This window comes from Cuculus canorus, chromosome 4 (genome assembly GCF_017976375.1).
Source record: "Cuculus canorus isolate bCucCan1 chromosome 4, bCucCan1.pri, whole genome shotgun sequence".
Lineage (NCBI taxonomy): Eukaryota > Metazoa > Chordata > Aves > Cuculiformes > Cuculidae > Cuculus > Cuculus canorus.
In genome coordinates this window covers 685,786-712,207 of record NC_071404.1, presented here as the reverse complement: position 1 = coordinate 712,207, position 26,422 = coordinate 685,786, and the positions used below count along the sequence as shown (strand labels likewise).

Sequence of the window (26,422 nt, the reverse complement as noted above, 5' to 3'; positions counted from 1 at the left end):
GAGCCTGGGAATGCCATCCCTGGGCACTGTGGTGGCTTGGAAGGGGCAGGGAGCAGCACGAGGAGCCAGGAAGGTGCAGCCAAGGGTTTGCTGCAGGGGAGGAAATGCTGTGAAAAGCACGGAAAGGGATTAAAAAAGACAGAGAGATGGTGGAAAAAGAGGGTGTGGGAAGAAGGGGAGAAGAGGAGAAGAGACAGCCGCGGCCTCCAGGGTGTGAATTTTCTCACTGAGTGAGGAAGGCAGCAATGAGGCACCAAGCAAGCAGTAAATAAGTGGATTCGGTCCCTATGGAGAGGCGGCTCCTTCTTGGCACCCTGCTCGGCACAGCCCTTTCCTCTGTGATCCCGATGGATGCACCAGCCGCCCGTCCCTTCCCAGCGAGCCAAAGCCCTTCTCCAAACCCATCCATGTCCTTCCTAACTCCATGGAGGCGACGCTGGGACCGGATCCCAGGAAAGGGACCCCCGTGCAGCACCCAGCTCACGGGGTGCGTCGCTCCCAGCCACGGCACAGCCGTGTCGGCAGCCAACACCTCCCTGTATCCCATGGATATAAACCTGCTCCTTACCAAAACTACTCACTCTGCAACCAAAATACGGAGAGACTCACAGGACCGCGCAGCAGCCGCACCACGGAGCAACAGGAGCTCCCCGAAACCAACCCCATTGGGTTGGGTAGGTTTGCTCCACCACAGGTTTGGAAAAAATAGGAATTATTGCCTATTGGAAGCGATAAAACCATGTCACTGTCTCCAAAGGCGCATTTATCAGTCAGGGAAGGGTCAGCCTGAGCTGATGGAATCCTCGCGGCAGGTCCCGGCTGTGCCGGTTTGCACTGCGGTCTTCCTTAATTTAATTATCATTACGATTTCCATATAAATTCTGGATCCCAAAGCATCGCAACCCCAGTAGATGCGCTTTTCCCTTAGCAGCCATCAGCCTTCGGAGCAACGCACGACCCTTCCCATCCCTGCCGGCCCCGGCTGTGCCGTACAGCCCAGCTCTCCCCACACCAGGAAAACCTTGGAGAACCGGGAGAAACCCTCCACGACAGCAAAACTGGGGACACGTGTGCATGGGGTGATGGAGAAGAGATGCCCAGGCTGTGCTGGAGCTCAGGGATCTCCAGTCCACGGGGCATCCTCATCCCGCTTGGAATGGGAAGGTGAAACCACAAAGAGAAGGGAATGCAGGATCCATGCAGGATCCACGCAGGATCCATGCAGGATCCATCCAGCTCCTATGCAGCCAAATGCCTGATGCCAACAACATCCAACGATGCCGCCCAGCCTGCGCTGCTGGTGCTGCCAGAAGGACCTGAGGTCCCCACGGATGTCCTCCTGCTCTTTTCTCTTCCCTCTTTGCCGGAGATGAGGAATGCTGCCGGCATGGAGATCAGCACGGTGGGGGGTACACCCTGCAGACCCTGCTTCGGGGCTGCCTCTTGCACCCCTTAACCCTAAAGCCATCGCTCTTGCGGCTCAAGAAAAAGGGATGGAGGAGAGCAATTGCCCACAGCACCACTCACTCAGCACCAGCCATCGCGTAGACGCTCCGACCGGGATTTGGGACCACGGGCTCGGCTCAGCCCCATCTCTCGCTCTGCATTGCCCCCCATCACCACCAGCGCGCCGGTGTGTCCCCAACGGGCTGTATGTGGCCACGCCACGACGCCACGGTGATGGCCACGCTATGGAGGAGCTGCCACGACCCTTACCTGGGTCTCGGAAAGGTTGAGTTGCCGCGCTAACTCGGTCCTCTCCCTGCCCACCACGTACTGGCAGCGCTGGAATTCCAGCTCCAGGCGGTAAAGCTGCTCCGCCGTGAAGGACGTCCGCGTCCGCTTGGGTCGGTCCAAGTCCAGGCCCTTGGGAAGCACGATCTCCCGGATCGTCCCTTTGGCATCTGGGAGGGAAACGGGGAGAAGGAGCATCAGGAAAAAGTCTCCAGGGAGGGGGAAAAAAACAAACCAAAAATATGGGTTGAGGAGGAAAGGAATTGGGGGAACTGGTGTAAAATAGACATTCCCGGGGGAGGAAAAGTGGGATTCAACACCGGCTGCACCGTGGAGGGGGAGAAGGAAGGGGTTTCTCATAGGATCAGCTGTGAAAATTCCCCAAGATGAGGCTAAAAGAGGTGACATCTCATAGTTCGGTTGTCCCCTCCAGCCCCAAACACTGTGAGCTTCCAAACCTCCCTGGAATGGCAATGAGCCTCTGGAAAAATAGGGATTTTTTCTTTATCTCCAAGCGATAAATAGAAATAAAACCCATTTAATCACCAAAATGATAATTTCTGAATTATCAGAAGCAGAGAGCGGTGCCAGAACCGAGGATGAGCTTCAATGAAACAGATTTTTAATTACAAATCTATTTTGTTTTGGGTTTCCCTCCTTCCTTGGGAATACTGGGAAAATTGCATCTCTGTTGCAATTCCCTTCTTCCCAGAATTTCTCTCACAGAAGGAATATTTCCTCAAAAAAGCAGCAGCTTTTGGGGGTGTCTCTATGAAAACACGAGTTTGGGAAGTGCGGCGCATCCCAAGCTGCTCCCGGCAGCGGATTTTCCGAGGCCAGGACAATCGCTGCCTCCGCTTGAAGTGGGGGAAACAAAAGCCGGAGGGTTTATTTCCCACATCAGCCCCTTCCATGCTGCCAGATCCTGCCTGCACCCCCCCCCCCCCCCCCCAAAAGCAGCCACGGCTTTGCTTTCCGAGCTCTCCCAGGAAAATCCATGGAGCTCTGAGGTGCCAAGAAGCATCCCTCAGCTCCTCTCCCAGATCCATGGGCTGGGAGGTATCCTGTTGGGTTCTATGGGCTGGGTGGTGTCCTGATGGGCTCCAAGGGCTGGGATGTATCCCAACGGGTTCCATGTGCCATATGCGGCACTGGGTATTAAAAAGGAGCTTTGGGAATTGCCCGTCGGGTTCCTGCCGGATCCCAAACCCCTCGTGCTGCTTTTCCTTAATGGACAGCCGGGGTCGGATGAGCTCCCAGTTTCTCCCAGCTCTCCTGCAGGTTAAATCCAGCTGCAGGAGCCGCACCAGGCAAGCAGCACTGATTCCAGGCTCCGCTTTCCAGGCTGCTTGCTCCGGATCCCAATGGGATTCGAGGTCCCCTGGCTGGAATTAAGTTGCTTTGGCTCTTTCTGGCTGACTCAGACACAAAAGGATTATAAAATCACTGGGTTAGGAAGGGGGAAAATGGTGAGGAACAGCTCGGGAAGGGGTGATGGAGCTGGCACAGGGATGCTGGGAGCAGGGAATAAGCACCGACTTGGGAGAGGGACCCCAACCCCAATGCTGTTTTCCCATCACTACGTTATGGTACGCGGCAAAGGCACCATCCTGGCATGGCCAAACCGCTCCAGGCTGGAGTCCAGAAGGCACTGGGAGCGTGGGAATGTCCAGGGACACCAGGAATGTGGGGTCTGACCCACACCCCAAAACCCCACTGTTTGGCACGGGGCTGCCGGAAAAGAAAGGCGTTGGAGGTGGGTTGGAGGTATCTCTGGTGGGATCAGGACATGTCTACACCAGGGATGCAGAAGGCATGGGAAAGACCATGGTGACCAGGAATGTGGGCTCTGATCCGTACCCCAAACCCCACTGGTGGGCACGGGGCTGCCGGAAAGGAAAGGGGTTGGAGATGGGTTGGAGGTATCTCTGGTGGGATTGGGACTCCAGCCCTGGAACCAACTTGTGAAGGAAACAGCATTCGCAGCGATGATGCCCCGACCACGTCCGCACTCCCACGTCCACGCCGCGGTCCCCCAACACAACAACAGCCGGAGCTGTCGGCGAGGAGCGGCGAACAGAGGCGCTCAAGCTTTTCCTGGCGCAGCTGCACGGATCGGCCCCTCCGCCCTCGCTGCTCCGGCGTTTGTGTGGGTATTATTTATTGTTATTTCCCCTCAGCAGCTGGGGCGGGGGGCGGGGGGCTCAGCCCCGCTCCGGAGGCAAGGGGGGACAACCCGCGGTGCCCGCTCGGCAAAGCCCTTCACCCCAGCCCCGTTCCACGCTGCACACCTTCCCCGATGCTCCGTTTATGATGGGTTTGGGGGGTCCACCACCACCCCCTTCATGCCAGGAAGGACACAGCCTCATCCTGCCTGAGGAAAACCCTTCTCCCATCCAAGCCGCTGGATCCCAGACCTCCAGCACCCAGGTCCAGGTTCTGGTGGGGTTGCCCAGGGTTTTCCAGCAGCCCATGGCCGCGGTGGTGGGACCATGCGGATAGGTTGGGCTCTTGGGGAGCTGATGAACAAGGATAAGGACTTGGAGTGAAATCTCATCCAGATGAGGTCTGGTGCCAAGGAGATCAACCTCTCCTCTGCCTTAGCAGCTAAATATGACCAGGCAGACGCGGGCAGGGAGCAGGAGGGAAGGAGAGCAAGCTGCGCTTTGGGGCGCTGAGTCGGTGAATAAAGATTTTCCAGCCCGAACACCCTCGGCAGCACAGCCCGGCCGGCACGGGAGGGTCACATCCTGCACACCGACACATGCCGAGGAGTCAGGCACACACGGATGGGCCTGGATGCAGAGAATTACACCACACACACCCCGTTTACGTGGTTTCTGCATCAACACTAGGACATTTTTGGGGTGCACATCTACCTTTCCCAGCCCTGAACCCGCACACCCATCCCTCGCCACGCCGGCAGTGCACACACGGTGGTGCACACACCTTGGGACACAAGAGCCCAAAGTCCTTCTCAGTGCACCCCAAACAGTGCTGGGGTCCCCTCACGGCTCCCCGTACCCGCCCGAACCCGGCACTGGGAGGTGATGGGAATGAGAACCTGGGGCTCCATCCGTACGCTGCAGCGGGATCGGCTCCTCCGACCAATCCTGAGCCTGTTAATCCCAGGACGGACCCACCTGCACCCCGAGTCGTGCCCATGTCCAGCAGCACCCACCGACCTGGCCACCTTGATGGGACAGGGATGGCCAAGTGGCCACGGGCAAAGCCACCCCATTGTGGTGGCCACAGGGTCCATCCTGTATGGCCAGTTCCCGGCACTGGACCATACTGGTGAGCAGATGGAGCCCAGCTGAGCCCCTGGGAGAGAACCAGAATGGGGAACCCCCACTCCGCTCCCAATCACCCCAAGGTTTGGAGGACCCCAACGCTTCCCAACTGGCTCCTACCAACGGCGGAGACTCCTCTGAGAGCCCTGGATGCACTGAAGCCGATGAGAAGGAGAGGGAAGAGAGGGGAAATGCAACACAGCCCTCACTGGAGAGCACCCAAAAATAACGGAGAGGAGCTGGAATCACCATCCCGGGCTCGGGAACACGAATGGAGATGGCGAGCGAGGCGGGGGAGAGTGGGACCGGCTGTCGGCTCACCCCGTGCCCAGGAATAAGTCAAAACAGGTAAAAATATAGTAAAAAATAGAGTTTAAAAATATAAAAATATTAAAAAAAACCAAATCTTGTGGAAAAATTGACCCAAAGGTCCTTCTGCGGCACCGGACGGGGCTCAGCACCGACCCCTGCCTCGTGAGTGGGACCCCGGCCAGGGGAGGGCTGAGAGGCAGCAGCACCATCGTCCCACGGACCAGGGGTCTCCGCCGCATCCCCCCCGCTTTGTTTCGGCTCCGTTCCCATCTCTTTGCCGTCTTTCTCCCTGCCACCATTTTGTCCGCGCCGTAGCGGCTGCAGCAAGATGGTGAGAGCGGTCACGGCAGGGTCAGGGTCCTCGGGGCCGGCAGAAAGGGGGGACCCTGCCCCGGCGCTGGGTACCACCGACCCCCAGCCCCACTCCCAGCCCTGGGCCCATCGGGACGGCCTCGCTAGGACCAGGATTGGGCGGTGGAGAGGCGTGACCCCAGCTTGACCCCGCCAGATTCGGCTTCGGCAACTGCTGAAGAGCTGAGGAAGACCCCAAGTTGGACCCCAACACCGGCACCCAAGCGCTTGCCATTCCCCCAGGCTGTGATAGCAGGGATGTCGGCGACAGGCGCCTATCGCGACAGCGGGGAAAGAGGCTTCGGTGGGCAGACGGGATGTTCGCAACCTCCGCGGTGCCCGAGCTGATGGCAAAAAAGCGGGGACCCCAGGGGTGGTGAGGAGGGACAGAGCGTACAGCTGAACGGGGGACCACATCTCCGTTCCCACCATCCCTTCTCGAGAGCTGCGTTTGGAGCCGGGGGGAAAGGCCGAGAAGCCTTGGCCCTGCTCACCGGAGCTTCCGCAGGCTCCGGTTCAGCGGGCAGTGGAGTGGGGAGATGTTGAGCATCCCCAAGGATGGAGACCCCAGCATCATCCGGGGTGAAGACCCTGAGCATCATCCGGGATGGAGACCCCCAGCACCATTTGGGATGGAGACCCCGAGCACACTTCAGGATGGAGACCCCGAGCATCCCCAGAGATGAAGACCCTGAGCATCATCCGGGATGGAGACCCCGAGCATTATGCGGGATGGAGACCCCGAGCATTATGCGGGATGGAGACCCCGAGCATTATCCGGGATGGAGACCCCGAGCATTATGCGGGATGGAGACCCCGAGCATTATGCGGGATGGAGACCCCGAGCATTATGCGGGATGGAGACCCCGAGCATTATCCGGGATGGAGACCCCGAGCATTATCCGGGATGGAGACCCCGAGCATTATGCGGGATGGAGACCCCGAGCATTATCCGGGATGGAGACCCCGAGCATTATGCGGGATGGAGACCCCGAGCATTATGCGGGATGGAGACCCCGAGCATTATCCGGGATGGAGACCCCGAGCATCGGCCGGGATGGAGACCCCGAGCATCGGCCGGGATGGAGACCCCGAGCATCGGCCGGGATGGAGACCCCGAGCATCGGCCGGGATGGGGACCCCGAGCATCCGCCGGGCTGCAGCCGTGCCACCACTCTCCTGGGAGGGCTCAATACCTGCCGCATTCCCGAACTTTGGGGGATTGGCCACAAGCCTGGGCTGATCCCGGCGAGCCCCGGGCTGAGAGCGGCCGGCCGGGCGGGATGCGCCGGTTCACGGTCCTGCCCTTCCCGAGGCCCGGGCCGAGCCCGCCGCATTCCCACGCCCGGGCCGAGCCGGGGATCGTATAAAGAGGGGAGGAAAAACCCATAGTCCCTAACTCGCCGCCACTCCGTGACGCTTTTCTCCTGCGACAACGCTTTTAAAGCAAAGCTGATGCTTTCGCCCCTCTCCCGCCGCTTGCGCATCCCCCCGCCGGGGTTGGTAGCCCGGTGGCTACTGCCCCGCAGGTCCCTCGGCCCGCAGACCCCGGTCCCTCGGACGAAAACCGGTCCTGATCCCGGGAAAAGGCTGGGGGAGCGGGGCCGGGAGCCCCGAAGCGGCTGGGGATGCGCTGGGAGCGGGGCCGGGAGCCCCGGAGCGGCTGGGGATGAGCTGGGAGCGGGGCCGGGAGCCCCGGAGCGGCTGGGGATGCGCTGGGAGCGGGGCCGGGAGCCCCGGAGCGGCTGGGGATGCGCTGGGAGCGGGGCCGGGAGCCCCGGAGCGGCTGGGGATGCGCTGGGAGCGGGGCCGGGAGCCCCGGAGCGGCTGGGGATGAGCTGGGAGCGGGGCCGGGAGCCCCGGAGCGGCTGGGGATGCGCTGGGAGCGCGGCTGGAAGAGGGATGCGCGCCCTATCCCGCTGCCACCCCTTCCCGGGAGCGAGGAGCGGGTTCTCAGCCGGTGGGAAGCGGGGAGCGGGCCCGGTCCCCGCCGCACGGAGCGGAGCCGTGGGAAACGGCGAGGCCGGGAGTCCGGGAGCGGCTGGGGCTGAGCTGGAAGCGGGGCCGGGAGTCCGGGAGCGGCTGGAAGCTGTGCTTGGGAGCGGGGAGCGTGTCCCTTTCCCGCTGCCACCCGTGCCCAGGAGCGAGGAGCGGGGATCCGGGCAGCGGGAAGAGCCCCAGTGTGGGAAACGGAGAACGGGACCGGTCCCCGCGGCACAGAGCGGAGCCGGGGGAGGCGGCGGGGCCGGGAGGCCGGAGTTCGCAGCCTTCCAGCACCCGGGAGCAGCTGGGGATGCGCTGGGAACGGTGCTGGGAAGAGGAAACCGTGCCCCGTCCCGCTGCCACCGGGAGAGAGGAGCGGGGAACCAGCGGGAAAAGCCCCGGTGTGGGAAGCGGAGCCCGGGCCCGGTGCGCGGAGCGGAGCCGGGGGGAGCGGCGGGGCCGGGGATGCCCTGGAAGCGGCGCTGGTAGAGGGAGAGGGCCCCATCCCGCTGCCACCGGTGGAAAGAGCTCCGGTGGGAGAAGAGCCGAGTGGACTCGGTCCCCGTCGCCCCGAGCCGGAGCCCGGGGAAGTGGCGGGGTTGGGAGCCCGGGAGCGGCTTGGGAAGCGGGGCTGGCAGCGGCATGAGCGCTCCATCCCGCTGCCACCCGTTCCCGGGAGCGAGGAGCCGGTGGGAAGCGGGCTCCATCCCGCTGCCACCGGGAACGAGAAGCGGAGCCCCGGTGAGAAGAGCCTCGGGGTAGGAAGGGAGCCCGGGAGAAGCGGCGGAGCCGGGAGAAGCTGGGGATGCGCTGGAAGCGGTGCTGGGAAGCCGGGGAACGTGCCCCATCCCGCCGCCACCGGGAGCGCGGAATCGGTGGGGAAAAGCCCCGGTGTGGGAAGCTGCGAGCGGGACCGCGGCCCGGGGATGCTGCCCGTACCTCGCACCAGGATGCGGCGGCAATAATCCGCCTCTCCGGTTCCCGCCGGGCTCTGGCTGTCCGGGGCGCACTCCTTGGAAGAGCCGGGGCTGACAGTCGATGTTCCCGGGATGTCCTTGCCGCTGCCGCCGCACAGAGCGGTCTCCAGCTCCGCTCGGGTCGCTGCCTTCTCCCGGGCCCTCCCGGTGGCCGCGGGCTCGGCCAGCAGCACGGGGCTCCTCCCGGGCTCGGCCCCTCCATCGCTCATCCCTGCGGGCGCAGCGGCGGGAGCAAACATCAGGAGGGAGACAGGGAGACAGGGAGAGAGGAGGCAAGACTAAGCGGGGGGGGACGGGGGACCCCTCCCCAGACCCCTTCCCCTCCCCGCCCCTCCTTAGTTTCCCCCCCCTCCCGGCCCCGGGGGGCTTCGCGCCCCAGCTCACCCCCATGGCCGGGGACCACCGGGGGCCCCGTCGTTCTCCCGCCTCTCCGCGGTGAAACGGGCTTTTTCCCACCCGAGGGAGGGCTGGAATTTAAAGTGACCCCCCCCTCCCTCCCCTTCCCTCCTTTCTTCCCTCCTCCCCTTTTCCCCGCTCAACCGGCCCAGGGGTGGGGGGGATCCATCGGGGCATCCCGAGAGGATGCGGAGGCGGATAAATAGGAGTGAAAAACTTTGACAGGCGGCTGAGCCCCCCCCCCCAAAAAAAACCAAATATATTCCCCCACCCCAGCTCCACATCCCAAGGCACCTCGCTCCGGGCAAACTTCAGGCGCTGCCCTTCCATGGAGCGCCGGTCCCGATCCCGGCGGGAAGACGATGGGAGCGGGCGAGGGAGCCGCCGGTACGCGGTCTGGCGTGCGGGGAAACCAATACCGGGAGATGGGGAAGAGATGGGAGGCAAGGGGGGTGGTGATGATTTTTTTTTTTGGGGGTGGGCGGAGGTGAAAGGGAGGCCGAGAGGAGGGAGCTGCGGAGGAAGCAGCCGGGGGAGGGACCGGGAAAGACGACGGGGCCGGTATTCCTGGAGCCTGACCCTCCCCCGCGCTCCTCTGCGCATCCCCCGGCCGCTACCGGAGCCGGGAACGGGCGGCAGAGCCCCCCGGGGCGGCGGGGAACGCTTGGAAAGAGGCAATGGGTGGATAAGGAGCGGTTTTAAACGAACGGCCCGGCACAGACGCAATTTCCTGCTCTCCCGGTCCGTGATACCGGTTGGTAAACAAAGAGCCCGGGAGTGCGGGAAGGGCCGGGGGCGGCGGCTCCGGTGCCTCTTCCCGGGGTGACCCCCGCCTCGGCGGCCAAGGGCCCGAGGGAGAGGGCTCTGGATAGAGGTGGATATGGATTAGGAGGTGGATGTGCATAAAGAGGTGGATATGGATAAAGAAACAACAGGGCTCGGTTCTGCCCTCCCCTCCCGGGGCTGCCCGGTTCCCACCGGGCCGGGCAAAGGTCGGGGGGGGCTCTGATCCCTCTTCCCCAGGGTGCTCCCGGAGTTTTCCCACCTCTTCGCCGGGATCCAGCGGCGGGGGATGCCCCGAAACCCGCCCCCTGCTCCTTTCCAGCCGCTCCCGGCAGCCGCAGCCCCCGCGGCTCCGGGACCGGGGCGAGGGGCTCCCTCAGCTCAGCTGGGGCGGGCGGGCGGGGGGTCGGGGGACTCCGGCCTCTTTTCCCCACGGTGCTACGGAAGCTTTTCCACCGCCTCCCCGGGATTCAGGGATGCGCCGACCACCCTCCCGGCTCCCGGCAGCCGCAGCTCCCCCGGTACCGGCACCGGGGCCAGGGGCTCCCCGAGCCCAGTGAAGCAGACGGGGGTAGGGGGGCTCCGGCCCCTCTTCCCCACGGTGCTACGGGAGTTTTTCCACCGCCTCCCCGGGATCCAGGGATGCCCCGACCACCCTCCTGGCTCCCGGCAGCCGCAGCCCCGCGGTACCGATACCACGGTGAGAGGCTCCCCCGGTTCAGCTGGAGCGGGCGGGGGTCAGGGGTCTCCGGTCCCTCTTCTCCACGGTGCTACCGGGCTTTCCCCCTCGCCTCCCCGGGATCCAGGGATGCTCCGAGCCCCATTCCCTGCTCCGGTCCAGCCTCTCCCGGCACTCGCAGCTGCCCGTTACCGGGACCGAGTGGCTTCTCAAGCCCAGCCGGGGTGGGCGCGGGTCTCCGGTCCCTCTTCCCCACGGTGCTTCGGGAGTTTTCCCACAGACCCCCCAACCCGGGATCCAGGGACGCCCCGACCACCCTCCCGGCTCCCGGCAGCCGCAGTCCCCTCGGCTCCGGTACCGGGGCAAGCAACGCTTCAAGCCCAGACGGGGTGGGCGCGGGTCGGGGGGTTCCAGTCCCTCTTCCCCACGGTGCTACCGGAGTTCTCCCACCGCCTCCCTGTGATCCAGCACCGGGGCGTGCCCCGAAACTTCTCCCCTGCTCCCTTCCAGCCGCTCCCGGCAGCCTCAGCCCCCCCGGCTCCGGTACAGGGACGAGCGGCTCCCCGAGCCCAGCCGGGGTCGGGGGGATTCGGGGGGGGGGCTCCTGTCCCCACGGTGCTTCCGAGGGTCCCCGCTGCTCTCGGAGTTCCCGCATCGCCCCTGGAACCCAGGGATGCCCCGAGACCTCCCGGCTCCATTACCGGGGGGTCGGCCAGGGGTCCCGGGCAGCTCCCCCCCTCCCCTTAGCTCCCGGTAAAACCGGGTGGGAAAGCGGCGCTGCTTCACCTCGGGCGAAGCAGGAGGTGGAGGAGAAGGGGCTGCGCCCCTTTTCTTCTCGCCCTGAATCTCCCCAAATCGAAGCCGTTTTAACGACCCCGGATTAAAAAGACATTAATTATCTGTTAATCCAATTGCTGAGAGCTCAGCACCCCCCCCTCCCCACAGCCACCGGCACCGACCGGGGCTCCAACGCCCACCTCGATGCCGGGGGGACCGGGGGGGGCCGGTTTCATGAAGGAGCCGCCCTGCTCGGGACTGAACCGGGAACAGGGAGTTCAAGGCCTTGGAATTTGCCCTCGGCCTGGGGAGGGATCTCGGTGGCTGCCGCAGCCGGTGCCCGTCCGTCACACAACCGAGAGAGAGCGGGGCGAGGGGAAACGGGTTAAGGAATAACGGAAAATAAACCAAACCAAAATAAATAAAGGAAAAGAAAAGAAATGAAAGAAAATCAATAAAATAAGGGAGGGGAAAAAAAAAAAAAAAGAAGGGGAAAGGAAATAAACGAATGATTCGGAGCAGAAGGAGAGCGAGGGGCCGGGGTGAGGCCGGGCTGGAGCGGTGGCTCTCCGCTCCCCTCTCCCGGTTCCCCGTTCCCTGCTCCCGCTTCTCCGCTCCCGGTTCCTCGCTCCCCGTACTCCAGTGCCCTGCTCCCGGTTTCCTGCTCCCGGTTCCCCGCTCCCCGTTCTCCCGGGCCCTGCTCCCGGTCCCCCGCTCCCCGTTCTCCCGGGCCCTGCTCCCGGTTCCCCGCTCCCCGTTCTCCAGTGCTCTGCTCCCGGTTCCCCGTTCTCCCGGGCCCTGCTCCCGGTTTCCCGCTTCCCGTTCTCCAGTGCTCTGCTCCCGGTTCCCCGTTCTCCCGGGCCCTGCTCCCGGTTCCCCGCTCCCCGTCCTCCCGGGCCCTGCTCCCGGTTTCCCGTTCTCCCGGGCCCTGCTCCCGGTTCCCCGTTCTCCAGTGCTCTGCTCCCGGTTCCCCGCTCCCCGTTCTCCCGGGCCCTGCTCCCGGTTCCCCGCTCCCCGTTCTCCAGTGCCCTGCTCCCGGTTCCCCGCTCCCCGTTCTCCAGTGCTTTGCTCCCCGCTCCCCGTTCTCCCGGGCCCTGCTCCCGGTTCCCCGTTCTCCCGGACCCTGCTCCCGGTTCCCCGCTCCCCGTTCTCCCGGGCCCTGCTCCCAGTTTCCCGCTCCTGCTTCCCTAATTCCCTACTCTTGCTTCGCCAATTCCTCCCTCCCGGTTCCCCGATTCCCTTCTCACGGTTCCCCGGTTTCCTGCTCCCAGCTCGCTGCTCCTGCTTCCCCAGTTCCTCGATTCCCCGGTTCCCACTTTCCCGTTTCCCTGCGCCTGCTTCCCTGCTCCCCGTTTCCTGGCTCCCGGTTCCCTGTACTTTGTTCCCCGGTTCCCCGTTTCCTGCTCCCGGTTGCCCGTTTTCCTTCTCCCAGCTCCCTGCTCTCCTTTTCCTGCTCCCCGCTCCCGGTTCCCCGTTTCCTCCTCCCAGTTCCTTGCTCCCGGTTCCCCATGCCAGGTTTCCCGTTTCCCGTTCCCCGCTTTCCTGCTCCCGGTTCCCCGTTCCCGGTTCCCTGTTTTCCTTCTCCCGGTTCCCCAGCAAGGCCGGGCCATGCATCCCGGTCCCCGCTCTCCCTCCTCCACCGGGCCCGGTCGGAGGATGCTTCCCATGGTGCTATCGGCGAACGACTGATAACGAATCCCAAGGCCAACACCGGGAGCTGCCGGTAACGAACCCCCCTCCCTCCGCTCAGCCCCGGTACCGGGCGGCAGCCTGGGCTCCGGTACAACCGGGTGGGAATCCCCCGGCCCCCTCCTCCGCCTGGTTTCCCCCTTATCGCTCCCGCTATCGTTCACAATCGCGACAGGAGCTGCGCTGGGGTGGGTCCCAACCGGCGAGGGGAGGGAAACACCGGGTTCCAACCGCCCCCCCCCTCCCCAAACCGGGACGTTCTTCCCACCCGGCCTCGACTTAATTAACATCGACAGCCGCGATAATAACAATAAATCATTATCGCGCCATTATTAGCGCGGTTGGTTGTGGTTTGTCGCGGTTATCGCTGTCCTTGAGGTCATTATTCCCGGTTTTCCTCCCGCCTGGGCCGTGGTAACGGGATCCAGCAGGGGATAACGGCCCGGGAATACCGGTGCGGGGCCCTCGGAGGGAAGGAGAAGCCCGGGATTCCTTCTTTTCCCCGTTTTACATCCCGGGAAAGCGGCCCGCGCCCCGAATCCCGGCGGCTGGGAGCGAAGGTACCGAGTAGGGAACGGGAACGGGACTGGGAAACGGGGCCGGGCCGGGAGAGCCCGGGGAGCGGGCGAGGACACGGGTGGGATGTGTGGACACGGGTGGGGTGTGTGGACACGAGGGGATGAGCATGGAAACAGGGGGATGAGCATGGAGACGGATGGGATGAGCATGGACACGGGTGGGATGAGCGTGGACACAGATGGGATGTGTGGACACGGGTGGGGTGTGTGGACACGAGGGGATGAGCGTGGACACAGGTGGGATGTGTGGACATGGGTGGGATGTGTGGACACAAGGGGATGAGCGTGGACACGGATGGGATGTGTGGACACGAGGGGATGAGCGTGGACACGAGGGGATGAGCGTGGACACGAGGGGATGAGCATGGAGATGGATGGGATGAGCATGGACACGGGTGGGATGTGTGGACACAAGGGGATGAGCTTGGACACGGATGGGATGAGCATGGACAAGGGTGGGATGTGTGGACACGGGTGGGATGTGTGGACACAAGGGGATGAGCATGGACACGGGTGGGATGAGCGTGGACACGGGTGGGATGTGTGGACACGGGTGGGATGTGTGGACACAAGGGGATGAGCGTGGACACGGATGGGATGAGCATGGACACGGGTGGGATGTGTGGACACAAGGGGATGAGCGTGGACACGAGGGGATGAGCATGGACACGGATGGGATGAGCGTGGACACGTGTGGGATGTGTGGACACGGATGGGATGAGCGTGGACACGAGTGGGATGAGCATGGAGACGGGTGGGAAGATCATGGGCACTAGGGAATAAGCATGGACACGAGGGGATATGTGGATATGGGGAGCATGTGTAGACATGAGGGGATGAGCATGAACAAGGGTGGAATGTGTGGACACAAGGGGATGAGCATGGACACGGATGGGATGAGCGTGGACAAGGGTGGGATGTGTGGACACCGGTGGGATGTGTGGACACAAGGGGATGAGCATGGACACGAGGGGATGAGCATGGACACGGATGGGATGAGCGTGGACAAGGGTGGGATGTGTGGACACGGGTGGGATGTGTGGACACGAGGGGATGAGCATGGAGACGGGTGGGAAGATCATGGGCACTAGGGAATGAGCATATACACGAGGGGATATGTGGATATGGGGAGCATGTGTAGACATGAAGGGGTGAGCATGAACAAGGGTGGGATGAGCATGGACACAGGTGGAATGTGTGGACATAGAGGGGAAGAACATGGACACGGGGGATGTGCATGGACACGGGTGGGATGAACATGGACACGGCGGGATGTGTGGACATGGAGGGATGTTCATGGACACGGGTGGGATGAGCGTGGACACAAGGGATGTGTGGACACAGGGGATGAGCATTGACACGAGGGGATGTAAATGGACACGGGGAGGATGAGCATGGACATGGGGAGGATGCATGGACAAGGGTGGGATGAACATGGACACGGGTGGGATGAGCGTGAACCCGAGGGGATGAACATGGACACGGGGAGATGAACATGGACACAGGGGGATGCGTGGACATGGGGGGGATGCGTGGACATGGGGAGGATGTGTGGACATGGAGGGATGTTCATGGACACAGTGGGGATGAGCATGGCCACAAGGGATGAACACGGACAAGAGGGGATGTGTGGACACGGAGAGATGAGCATGGACACGAGGGGATATGTGGATATGGGGAGGATGCGTGGACACGAGGGGATGAGCATGAGCAAGAGTGAGATGAGCATTGACAAGGGTGGGATGTGCGGACATGGAGGGGAAGTGCATGGACACGGGCAGATGAGCGTGGACACAAGGGGATGATCATGGACATGGGTGGGATGAGTGTGGACACGACAGGATGAGCATGGACATGGGAGGATGAGCGAGGACGTAGGGGGATGCATGGACACAAGGGATGAGCATGGACACGGGTGGGATGTGCATGGACATTGGGATATGATCATGGACATGGGAGGATGCATGGATACAAGGAAGGAGCATGGACAAGGGTGGGATGAGCATGGACTCTTGGGGATGTGTGGATGAGCATGGACATGGGGAGGATGTGCGGACACGGGTGGGATGAACATGGACACGGGTGGGATGAGCATGGACACCAGTGGGATGAGCATGGACACCAGTGGGATCAGCAAGGACACGGGGGATGCGCAGACACGGGGATTTGAGCACGGACACGGCTGGGATGTTCATGAACACAGGGGAACGTGCACAGACACGGGGGAATATGTGTGGACGCGGGGAGTGTGTGGACACGGGGAAGCGTGGAAGAACAAGGGGAACCGTGGGTGGAGAAGGGGAAGCGTGCATGGACACGGGGGAAACGAGCGTGGATAGACAGTAAGTGTGTGTGGATACAGCGTGAGTGTGCATGAGCACAGCGTGAGTGTGCACAGACACGGGCTGTGTGGTCATGGACAGTGTGAGCGTGCATGAGAACATTGTGTGTGCGCAGGGATGGCGTGAGTGTGCCCTTACACATCGTGAGTGTGCAGGGACACAGTGTGAGCATGCACGAACACATTGTGAGTGTGCAGGGATGGCGTGAGTGTGCCCTTACACATGGTGAGTGTGCAGGGACACAGTGTGAGCATGCACGGACACATTGTGAGTGTGCAGGGATGGCGTGAGTGTGCCCTTACACATCGTGAGTGTGCAGGGACACAGTGTGAGCATGCACGAACACATTGTGAGTGTGCAGGGATGGCGTGAGTGTGCCCTTACACATGGTGAGTGTGCAGGGACACAGTGTGAGCATGCACGGGCACATTGTGTGTGTGTGCAGGGATGGCGTGAGTGTGCCCTTACACATCGTGAGTGTGCAGGGACACAGTGTGAGCGTGCACGGGCACATTGTGTGTGCGCAGGGACCCGAGGTGAGTGTGGACGGACACATCGTGAGTGTGCAGGGACCCGAATTGAGCGTGCAGGGACACATCGTGAGTGTGCACGGGCAGTGTGAGTGTGCGCTCGGCTTCCCAGGGCTTCGGGCACCTCCACCGGGAGCTGCGGGCTCACGGCGTGGCTGTGACGGACACACGGACACGGGCAGCCCCCGCACGTGGGACGGCGCGAGCGCTCGTGGGGCTTCGTTTTGGGTCACTTTGTCTGTTTTTTGCTGGTTTGTGTTTAAAGCAGTCAGGGGCGCTGCAGCCGGTACAGAACGAGGACAGCGGACACGGGTGGGTGTGCAAGGACACCGTCACGGTGAAGGGACACGAGTGGGTCTGCGTGGACGCCTCGAAATGATGTACAGACACAGGTGAGTGTGCAAAGAAACGGTGCCACCGTGCACGGGCACAGCAGCGCAGAGACACGAGTGGGTGTGCCCAGAGGCACCGAAGCGGTGCACAGAGTACACGGTGAGTGTGCAAAGAAACGCTGCCACCGTGCACGGACACAGCAGCGCAGAGACACGAGTGGGTGCGCCCAGAGGCACCGAAGCGGTGCACAGTACACGGTGAGTGTGCAAAGAAACGGTGCCACCGTGCACGGGCACAGGTAGGTGTGCATGAAACACAGCAGCGCAGAGACACGAGTGGGTGCGCCCAGAGGCACCGAAGCGGTGCACAGAGTACACGGTGAGTGTGCACGGACAATCGTGCACGGACACTGGTGGGAGTGTGTAGGGACACCACAACGGTGCACGGACACGGTAGGGACGCACGGACATGGGTGGGTGTGCACGGCCCCCCCCAGCAGAGAAGGGTGCACGCGTGCAGGGTGCCCGTGGGGTGCACACCACCCCCCCCCCCCCCCCCCCGCGGGATATTTTGCCACCCCCAGAGCCACCCCAAGGGCCACGCCAGGGCCACCCCGTGTCACCTCCGGGGCCACCTCCGGGCCACCTCCAGGGCCACCCCAGGGCCATCCCCGCCCTCCCGGCACCGGCGGCGGCGACGGCGCGGTTCCGCCGCGGGTGCTGCAGGGACCCCGCGGAGGGCAGAGGGACATCGAGGGGTCCCATCACGGTCACCTCCGTCCCGGGACCCCCCCCAGCCGTGCCCATCCCTGATGTTGCCTCCATTGTCCCCCCCAGTAGCTCTGATTTCGTTAGCGGAACCGGGCATCCCGGGGATCCCGGAGCGGGGAGCGCCCATCCCAGGTGCGGGACACCCGTCCGGGGTTGGGGACACACCTCCCGGATTGGGGACACCCCTCCCTGGGCCACAGCACCCCCCCTCATGCCCCACCGTCCCCCCTCCCTTCCCCCGTGTGGGTGCGCTCCTCCCCGGTCCCGCTGAGCCCAATCTGATCAAACGAAATCAAAGGAAATCAAACGAAATCGATGCCGCCGGTGGCACCGCTCCCCCCCGCCGCGGCTGCGCCGACCCCCGGCAGTGGCAGAACCGGACGGGACCGGCGAGGTCGCCCCGCAGCACCCCCGACCCCCGGGTCTCCTCCCCAAACGAGTCCGTGGTGACGGGGACTCCGCGACAGAGGGAGTGGCGGAGGTCGGGGACCCCAACCCCTTCCCTGATCTTGGGATCCCGCTCCTGGGGTCTCCTCCTCTGGCATCCTGGCTTTTGGGTCCGAGCTCCTGGGATCTCGTCTTTTAGCATCCCTGTTCCTGGGGCCCCGCTCCTGGGGTGTCCTCTTCTGGCATCCCTACTCTTAGGTCCCCACTCCTGGGATCTCCTCTTCTGGCATCCCTCTCTCAGGTCCCCACTACTGGGATCCCTTCTTTCAGCATCCCTACTTTTATGTCCCCGCTCCTGGGATCTCATCCTTTAGCATCACTTCTCCTGGAATCTCCCGCTCGAGCATCCTCGATCCTGGAATCCCGATCCTGGGATCTGCTTCTTTAGCCCCCCCCCAATCCTGTTCCTGGGATCTCCTCTAGCATCCCCACTCCAAGGATCTCCTGATTTAGTAACCCTGGGACACCTGGGATCTTTTCCATGAGCACCCCTGCTGCTGGGATCTCCCGGCATCCTATCCCCCAGCATTTTGATTTCTGGGATGCCTTCTCCCACCTCATCTCTGCAATCCCAGCTCCTGGGGTGCCCACTTCAGGGATTACAGCTCCAAGGACCCTGCTGCTGGGATCCCTTCCTTTAGCATCCCACTCTTGGGATCCTGTTCCTGGGATCTCCTCCTTTAGCATCCCACTCCTGGGATGTCCTCCTTACCATCCCGCTCTTGGGATCCTGCTCCTGGGATCCCTTCCTTTAGCATCCCTCTCCTGGGATCCTCTCCCCCAGCATTTTGATTTCTAGGATGCCTTCTCCCACCTCATCTCTGCAATCCCAGCTCCTGGGGTGCCCACTTCAGGGATCCCAACTCCAGAGACCCTCCTGCTGGGATCTTTACCCCAGGCTCCCTCTTCCCAGCATCCTTCCCGCTCCCTTAGCGGTGTGGTGGTCCTGGCAGAGGCCTGGATCTGGAGAGCCCCCCCAGCCCTGCGCTGGCTCAGCGGCAAAGCCAAGCATCCCCCCAGCTCTGGATAATTAAACCTAATAATCAATAGAGGAGGGGACGTACAAAGCTCAGAGGGACGTGGGGAGCTGAAAGACTTAATGCTTAAAGACTTAACCCCTCTTCCTATGTCCCCAGGGTCCCCAGGTGGGACAGGGTGGACCCCCAGACCATGCGACAGGGGGTTGCAATGCCTTGGTGGTGTCTCCCAGCACCCCTAGAGGCTGTCTTGTCGCTGCCTCAGTTTCCCCTCTCCAAGACTGCACAGGAACCTTGGGGAAGGTGGTGCAGCTGCAGGTCCCCTCCTTCTCCCAGCTTCAGCTGCATCCTGCTGCATCCCTGCAGTGAAGGCTGAAAGCACACAGATGTCCCAGGAAGGGACACGGAGCCACAAGCTGTGCCGAACCACCTGGACACCAGGATGGCAACCAAAAAAGGGAGATGAGAAGGATGAACAAGCTCCAGGGCTCGGCTTCTCCAAAGCGCCGGTTATTCTGCACCAGAAGCCGCTTTGTTGCAGTTTCTGGTTCCTGAGCCACCCTGCGCATCATTCCCTGCCCTCTGGCTGCTCCCAGCCCCGAGGTCTCACCCGCCTGGCTGTGGGGACACGCGGGTGACAAGGTGTCGGTGCTGTTGGCACGCCGTGTGCCAGCAGATGTGTGGAGGAGGGTGCGATCACAGCCCCGAGGACCTGCCACCACGCTTTGATAACCTCTGCCTCCTCAGTTTCCCCAGCTCCTGCTCTGCTGGAAGCCTCCCTCCCCCCCCAGACCCCAGGATACTCTCAGTGTGGGTCCTTCGCTGGGTCCCCCCCTGCGCGGACTGCTTCCCAGGAAGGGGGGTGGAAGCGACTCCAAACCACGTTTCATCCCCCAGGCAGCCATCACCACCGCACACGGGTGATTCCAGTTAATGAGCATCAAATTAATGTAGTTGGGGGCCTTATCACACCTCGTCCGTGGAGCCCCGGGGTGCGGTGGTCCCGGCTAAGCTGATGATTCCTGCAGATAAGGAGGGGCCTCAAGGGACCCCGATGGAGCTCTGCTGCTGTCAGCGTGGAGGCAGCGCTGGGGCTTGGGATGCTCCAGCTGCTCCAGTGGTGCTGACGGTCCCAGACTGTTAACTCCAGCTGGAGGCCAGTTACAAGTGGGGTTCCTCAGGGCTCAGTGCTGGTCCAGCCCTGTTCAATGTCTTTATCAATGACCTGGATGAAGGCATTGAGTGCACCCTCAGTGAGTTTGTGGGTGACACTGAGCTGGGAGGAAGTGTGGATCTCCTGGAGGGTAGGGAGGCTCCAAAGGGATCGGAACAGGATGGACTGCTGGGCTGAGACCAATGGGATGGGGTTCAACGAGGCCAAATGCCGGGTCCTGCACTTGGGGCACAACAACCCTGTGCAGCGCTACAGACTGGGGGAAGAGTGGCTGGAGAGCTGCACGGAGGAGAAGGACCTGGGGGTGATGGTTGACAGCAACTGACCATGAGCCAGCAGTGTGCCCAGGTGGCCAAGAAGGCCAACGGCATCTTGGCTTGGATCAGAAATGGGGTCACCAGCAGGAACAGGGAGGGGATTCTCCCTCTGTACTCAGCACTGGTGAGACCGCACCTCGAATACTGTGTTCAGTTCTGGACCCTCACCACAAGAAGGATGTTGAGGCTCTGGAGAGTGTCCAGAGAAGAGCAACGAAGCTGCTGAGGGGCTGGAGAACGTCTGACGAGGAGCGGCTGAGAGAGCTGGGGTTGTTCAGCCTGGAGAAGAGGAGGCTGAGGGGAGACCTTATTGCTCTCTACAACTGCCTGAAAGGAGGTTGTGGAGAGGAGGGAGCTGGGCTCTTCTCCCAAGGGACAGAGGACAGGACAAGAGGGAATGGCCTGAAGCTCCGCCAGGGGAGGGTCAGGGTGGATATCAGGAAAAAACTCTTCACAGAAAGAGTCATCGGCACTGGAACAGCTGCCCAGGGAGGGGGGAGTCGCCTTCCCTGGAGGTGTTCAAGGAACGGGTGGATGAAGTGCTGAGGGACATGGTTTAGGGAGTGTTAGGAATGGTTGGATTCGATGATCCAATGAGTCTTTTCCAACCTGGTGATTCTGTGTGATTCTGTGTGTGTGTGCTGAGAGCCGCAGGCAGGGAAGAAGAGAGGGACTTCCTGGGGGGGGGGCTGGACCTGGCCAGGACCTGGCTGACCCTCATGGCCATGGATGATGGCAAAGAGCAGCCCTTCTTCCTGATTCCCGTGGTACGTCGGGGTTTGCCATGGGGTGAGGGGACTGCGGAGTGGCTGTGGGGCTCAGTAAGGAGGGGGGGTCTTCCAGCCGCATCCCAGCCTTGTGCCAGGGACAAGGCAGCGTGTGTGACACAAGGACAGGGAGGGTGTCCGGCCACCCTGCTGCTCCTCCTCCCCATATCCATCATCACCCAAGTCGGACCCAAACTGGAGGGTCAGCATCCTGCACGTGTCCCACCGCAGCCACCCGGCCCGCAGGTGGAGGTGACCTCCGGATCACGGATGACGGTGGCGAGGAAGGAGCGGGATGGGCTTAGCAGATGTTACGGAGAGCGCTAAAGCTCGGGGAGGGAGGACGTGGGAAGGGTCAGCGCGGGGCTGGAGCAGAGGTGGCCCTGGACGGGGAGGACGCCTGCTGGGAGCCGGGAGGGTGGGACTGCTCGTGGTTTGGGATTAAGGGTAAATCCTGGAAGCGTGGAGGCACCACGAAGTGGGCAGCACAGTGTGGCCCCACAATTTGCCTCGGCGTAACAGTGACACCCCCTTATCCCACGCCACAGGCATTGACTTGGATTGGGGTCACCGAGCCCTCTGGGGTGGCATTGCCCAGAGCTGATCCCACCGCAGGACCACCTGGATCTAAGGCAGGGGGTGAGGGTCACATCCAGCCCGCGGCAGGGGTGGGGGGATCAGATCTGGACCATCCTTAATGTCCCTTCCAACTCAAACCACCCTGGGATGCAGGCGGGGGCTCCTACGGAGCGGGTGGGCTCTCTCCCCGCCTCGGAGCCGGGCGGGACGGTGACGGCCGCGGTAAGAGCGGCTGTCGCGCCGAGACCGGACGGGTTCCCACGTGTGGATGGAGAGCTGCGCTGGCCCCGCGCCCGCCGCCAGCGATGGGTGCGTTTCAGCCCTTCGCCGGGATTACGGCGAGCAGCAAATCAAAGCCTGCGTTCATTTATCCAAGGAGAAATGCCTAGCACATTTCTGCAAGGTCCTCCGCCCGGTGGCAAATCCGTGGCCTCCAGTTCACCTTCTGACCTGCCCTTATTCCCTCGCTCTGCCTTTACACCATGTGACGGGCGGATTTGGCTTAACGTGTGTGTCATTCCAGAAGGAAAGGAGGAGAAGGAGCTCAGGGGACCCGGAGGTAATCGCTGGCTCCGTGCCCGTGGCGCAGGGGCGTTCCTGCGGCCGTTGGGGGTGGATTACGGCCGAGGCGCATCCCGGCTCGCTCTCCAAACCCTGCCGCTTGCTGCCTCCCGCATCTCCAAACCCCTTCGTGTGGGTCAGGGCGGGGGGTTTGCAAAGATTTAGCATCGCAGGAGCAATCCCTCATCTCTCCCCGTGGGTCAGGGCGGGGGGTTTGCAAAGATTTAGCTTCGCAGGAGCAAACCCTCATCTCTCCCCGTGGGTCAGAGCGGGGGTTTGCAAAGATTCAGCATCGCAGGAGCAAACCCTCATCTCTCCCTGTGGATCAGAGCGGGGGTTTGCAAAGATTCAGCATCGCAGGAGCAAACCCTCATCTCTCCCTGTGGGTCAGAGCGGGGGTTTGCAAAGATTCAGCATCGCAGGAGCAAACCCTCATCTCTCCCTGTGGGTCAGGGCGGGGGGTTTGCAAAGATTCAGCATCGCAGGAGCAAACCCTCATCTCTCCCTGTGGGTCAGAGCGGGGGTTTGCAAAGATTCAGCATCGCAGGAGCAAACCCTCATCTCTCCTTGTGGGTCAGGGCGGGGGGTTTGCAAAGATTTAGCATCGCAGGAGCAAACCCTCATCTCTCCCTGTGGGTCAGGGCGGGGGGTTTGCAAAGATTTAGCATCGCAGGAGCAAACCCTCATCTCTCCTTGTGGGTCAGAGAGGGGGGTCTGCAAAGATTCAGCATCGCAGGAGCAAACCCTCATCTCTCCCTGTGGGTCAGGGCGGGGGGTTTGCAAAGATTTAGCATCGCAGGAGCAAACCCTCATCTCTCCCTGTGGGTCAGGGCGGGGGGTTTGCAAAGATTTAGCATCGCAGGAGCAAACCCTCATCTCTCCCTGTGGGTCAGAGCGGGGGGTTTGCAAAGATTCAGCATCGCAGGAGCAAACCCTCATCTCTCCCTCCGTGCTGCCCTTCCTCTGGGTTGGATGTAGGACCCATCGAATGGTTTGAGGCGGAAGGGATCTCTAAGACCATCTAATTCCACCCCCACTGCCATGGGCAGGGACACGTCCCACTGGATCAGGGTGCTCCAAGCCCCGTTCACCTTGGCTTTGAACACCTCCAGGGTTGCGGCAACGACAACTTTTCTGGGAAACCTGGGCCTCCCCATCCTTATTGTGAAGAAATTTCTCCTTATATCTTCTTAATATATAGTCTTAAATCTTCCCCTCTCCAATTTAAAGCCGTTTCCCCTCGTCCCATCGCTCCACGCCTTCCTAAAAAGTCCCTCCCCGGCTTTCTTCATAACCGGTGGGACCTTCCCCGCGCCCTCTCCTCCGCACCCCCGGCAGCACGGGTGGCGTTGCTGTCCGTGCGGCTCCCGGGGACCGAGGTGTGCGCGCCCCAACATCTGTCCCGGCTTCCCCCAGCGAGGAGCGGAGGGGCAGCTGGAGCGGCGCGGCTTCCCGGGGGGGGGCGATGGGCAGGAATTAACGGACTTTCAGGCTGGGAGACGCGGGAGGGAGGGATGGGATGAGCTGAGCGCGGAGAGCCTTTGTGAAGCCCGGAGGCTGCGGTGGGGGGCGGCGAGCGGCGCGGGCGCAGGTGGTGCGCTCGGAGGCGCTGCGGGGTCGGAGGGCGCTGCCGCCGAGGTACCTCGGAAAGGTGGTTCGCAGCCGCAGGGATGGAACTGCCCAGGTCAGCGCGGCTCCATCCCGACCCGTCTGTCTGCGCTTGCGGTGCAGCAGACGGCGGAGGTTTAACCTCGGCGCTGCCGGAGGCTCGGAGGGTGCGGAGAGGGGGTGGGGAGGGGGCTGCCTGCTGCCACCATGACCCCCGCCCGCCCCGCTGCGCCGCCGCTGAGGGATGACACCGGCTCTGGGGACCGCGGGACGGGGATGGGGACGGGGATGGGGACGGGGATGGGGATGGGGATGGAGAAAGGGATGGGGATGGGGATAGGGATGGGGATGGGGATGGGGATGGGGATGGAGATGGGGATGGGGATGGGGATGGGGATGGAGATGGGGATGGGGATGGGGATGGGGATGGGGATGGGGATGGAGATGGGGATGGGGATGGGGATGGGGATGGGGATGGGGATGGAGAAAGGGATGGGGACGGGGATGGGGATGGGGATGGGGACGGAGAAAGGGATGGGGATGGGGACGGAGAAAGGGATGGGGATGGGGACAGGGGTGGGGATGGAGATAGGAATGGAGATGGAGACAGGGGTGGGGATGGAGACAGGGATGGGGACAGGGATGGGGATGGAGACAGGAATGGGGATGGAGATGGAGAAAGGGATGGGGATGGGGACAGAGATGGGGAGAGGGATGGGGACAGAGATGGAGATGGAGACAGGGATGGGGATGGAGACAGGGATGGGGATGGAGACAGGGATGGGGATGGAGAAAGGGATGGGGACGGAGAAAGGGATGGGGACGGAGAAATGGATGGGGATAGGGACAGAGATGGGGACAGGAATGGGGACAAGGGTGGGGATGGAGACAGGGATAGGGATAGGGATGGGAATGGGGACAGGGTTGGGGATGGAGACAGGGATGGGGATAGGGATGGGGATGGAGACAGGGATGGGGATAGGGATGGGGATGGAGACAGGGATGGGGATGGAGAAAGGGATGGGGATGGAGAAAGGGATGGGGACAGAGAAATGGATGGGGATAGGGACAGAGATGGGGACAGGAATGGAGAAAGGGTGGGGATGGAGACAGGGATGGGGATAGGGATGGGAATGGGGACAGGGTTGGGGATGGAGACAGGGATGGGGATAGGGATGGGGATGGAGACAGGGATGGGGACGGAGAAAGGGATGGGGATGGGGACAGAGATGGGGACAGGGATGGGGACAGGAGTGGGGATGGAGACAGGGATGGGTACAGACACAGGGATGGGGACAAGAATGAGGATGGAGAAAGGGATGGGGACAGGGCGGGGGACAGGGATGGAGACAGGGATGGGGATGGAGAAAGGGATGAGGACAGAGAGAGGGATGGGGACAAGAATGAGGATTGAGAAGGATAGGGACAGAGATATGGGTGGGGGATGGAGACAAGGATGGGGACAGGGATGGGGACAAGAATGAGGATGGAGAAAGGAGTGGGGACAGAGACGGGGTGGGGACAGGGACAGGGATGGGGCGGGGATGAGGAAAGGGATGAGGAAGGAGGGTAGGGATTGGGAAAGGGATGGGGACAGGGAAGGGTATGGGAATGGGGACACGGATGAGGACAAGTATGAGGATGGGGAAAGGCATGGCAACAGGGACAAGGATGGGGGTAGGGATTAGGATGGAGAAAGAGGTGGGAAGGGTGACAGGGATAGGGATGAGTATGGGGACAGGGAAGGGAGTAAGGACAGGGATGGGGACAAGAATGAGGATGGAGAAAGAGTTGAGGCAGGGAAGGGGCTAAGGAGGGGGCCAGGGACACTCTCCTCACACACAGCCCTCCCATGAGCTGCAAGGGGGGCCGTTCTCCCTGTGGGCACTGTCACAGGGGGATAGAGCACATCCACTGGTGAAATTCCTTCCCTGGAGTGCTGCTGTCCCACCAGCCCCGCACCCACAGGACCATCCTGCCCTGCTGCCCCCCACCACACAGGAGAGAGGCTGCACCCCTGGGAGCCACGGCGCCGGGAGGACGGACCCGAGCAGGATGAGAGGTGATCCCGAGAGCTGAGAAAGAGGGAAAACAGCTGGGAATACGGCTGGAGATGGGAAAGTTCGAGCATAGGGAGCTGGAGAGACTTTGGGGGGGGGGGACGGGGCACAGGCAAAAGCAAGAGGGAGCTGGGATGCAGGTGTTGGTTATCTCTTCCGTGACCCGTGGGAATGGCAGTTGCGAACTGGTGGATGGGGATGAAGAAAGGGATGGGAAGGGGCATATGGATGGGGAAAGAGGATAGGGATCAGGACGGGGACAGGGATGGGGATAGAAACAAGGACAAGAATCAAGATGGAGAAAGGGATGGGAACAGAGACAGGGGTGAGGACAGGGATGGGGATGAGGAAGGGGATGGGAAGGGAAGGAGAATGGGGATGAGGAAGGGGATAGAGACAGAGAAA

At 62.4% G+C, this 26,422-nt stretch overlaps 1 protein-coding gene and 1 long non-coding RNA gene across 9 annotated transcripts in view; one reads left to right on the top strand and one right to left on the bottom strand.

Annotated features, from left to right (window-relative positions):
- Positions 1 to 11,647, bottom strand: part of VAX2 (ventral anterior homeobox 2) — a 30,271-nt gene extending 18,624 nt beyond the window's left edge. The window contains exons 1-4 of one of the 4 annotated variants that reach the window (XM_054065948.1): positions 11,486 to 11,647; positions 9,318 to 9,442; positions 8,613 to 8,861; positions 1,778 to 1,904 (exon numbers count right to left, since the gene is read on the bottom strand). In XM_054065948.1, the coding sequence (XP_053921923.1) occupies positions 1,778 to 1,904; positions 8,613 to 8,861; positions 9,318 to 9,442; positions 11,486 to 11,521 (537 nt within the window). In that variant the 5' untranslated portion in view covers positions 11,522 to 11,647. The other 3 variants (XM_054065949.1, XM_054065947.1, XM_054065946.1) reach the window with 3 other exon arrangements.
- On the top strand, positions 9,663 to 19,477 carry LOC128852123 (uncharacterized). Of its 5 annotated transcripts, XR_008449765.1 has the most exons (4): positions 12,657 to 13,008; positions 13,403 to 13,534; positions 16,690 to 16,816; positions 19,288 to 19,477. It is a non-coding gene; the product is annotated as an uncharacterized LOC128852123 (long non-coding RNA). The 5 variants fall into 5 exon arrangements; XR_008449768.1 differs by lacking the exons at positions 12,657 to 13,008; positions 13,403 to 13,534 and adding an exon at positions 9,663 to 9,800; XR_008449767.1 differs by lacking the exon at positions 13,403 to 13,534 and having other exon boundaries at positions 16,693 to 16,816.
- Positions 19,478 to 26,422: the final 6,945 nt, after the last annotated feature.